This window comes from Perkinsus marinus (genome assembly GCF_000006405.1).
Source record: "Perkinsus marinus ATCC 50983 genomic scaffold scf_1104296953312, whole genome shotgun sequence".
NCBI classification, from domain to species: domain Eukaryota; phylum Perkinsozoa; order Perkinsida; family Perkinsidae; genus Perkinsus; species Perkinsus marinus.
Window position 1 is genome coordinate 1 of NW_003208508.1, and position 963 is coordinate 963.

The window sequence follows — 963 nt, forward strand, 5'->3', positions numbered from 1 at the left end:
CAGCCCATCACAGTCGAAGTAGATGGTGACTATCGTGATGATTCCCGTAGTATCCTTCGAAAGGGAAGGGTAAAGGTGGTGGCAGGTAAGATAACTAATCCGGGTTATGTATGCGTTCAGTTCTCTACCAGGTATGGCGACTACGGTGGCGGATACGGCAAGGGCGGCAGTGGGTCACCATCAGCGTGAGTGCTTCGACTAGATGTGTCGTTACATCATCTGTGTATTGCAGCGGCTATGATTCGATGGGCATGTCTGAGAAGTACTACCGTGTAGTCGTAACCAACCTCCCTCGAGGAGCATCTTGGCAAGATCTTAAAGATAAGATGCGTGATGCTGGCGAATGCCGGTAGCTATTGGGATTACATCCTCATCAAAACTGTTCAGTGCTTGTTGTCGTCGACTTCAGATTCACTGAAGTCACTCGTGACGGTGTCGGTGTAGCTGGCTTTGCTGGTCAATCTGATGTCGAGCGCGCTGTTCGCACCCTCGATGATACCGAGATGAAGAGTCATTTTGTAAGGATGGAGTATAGGGATGATCATTACTTTGGAGAGGATATTGCATTCACGTCGCCTGCTACTGTCGTGTGATGACGCTGCCGATGTCCGGGATGATAAAATAGTGATAATGGATAATAATCGGAATAGGAATGACAAAGGGACATATTCTTGAGGATGCTGATGTTAATATTAGTTCGGATACGGATCAGGACTTCATCTGGATGGTACTACTACTACACAGATGTACCCTAGTTCATGATGCCATCCTCGCCACAGCGATAGTCGTCGTAGATAAATGATTTGCTCTTATGTACATCTCTGCTCTTCAGGGTGATACGTCCATTATTCGAGTAGAAGAATTCACTGATGAGAAGCATGGCGAGACGCTTGGTCATATAGGCAAGGGTAAAGGGAAGGGCAAGGGAAAAGGGTAAGTAGTGACTAGCTGTGCCGTGTGTAT

General features: G+C 47.2%; 1 protein-coding gene across 1 annotated transcript; it reads left to right on the top strand.

Annotated features, from left to right (window-relative positions):
- Positions 1–37: 37 nt before the first annotated feature.
- Pmar_PMAR000368 (arginine/serine-rich splicing factor, putative) lies at positions 38–937 on the top strand (the record flags this gene model as incomplete). The annotated part of the gene is made up of 5 exons (XM_002776568.1): positions 38–69; positions 132–185; positions 233–349; positions 410–518; positions 833–937. 5 exons carry the CDS (start codon positions 38–40, stop codon positions 935–937), a joined length of 417 nt encoding a protein of 138 aa, XP_002776614.1.
- Between the last annotated feature and the right edge of the window lie 26 nt (positions 938–963).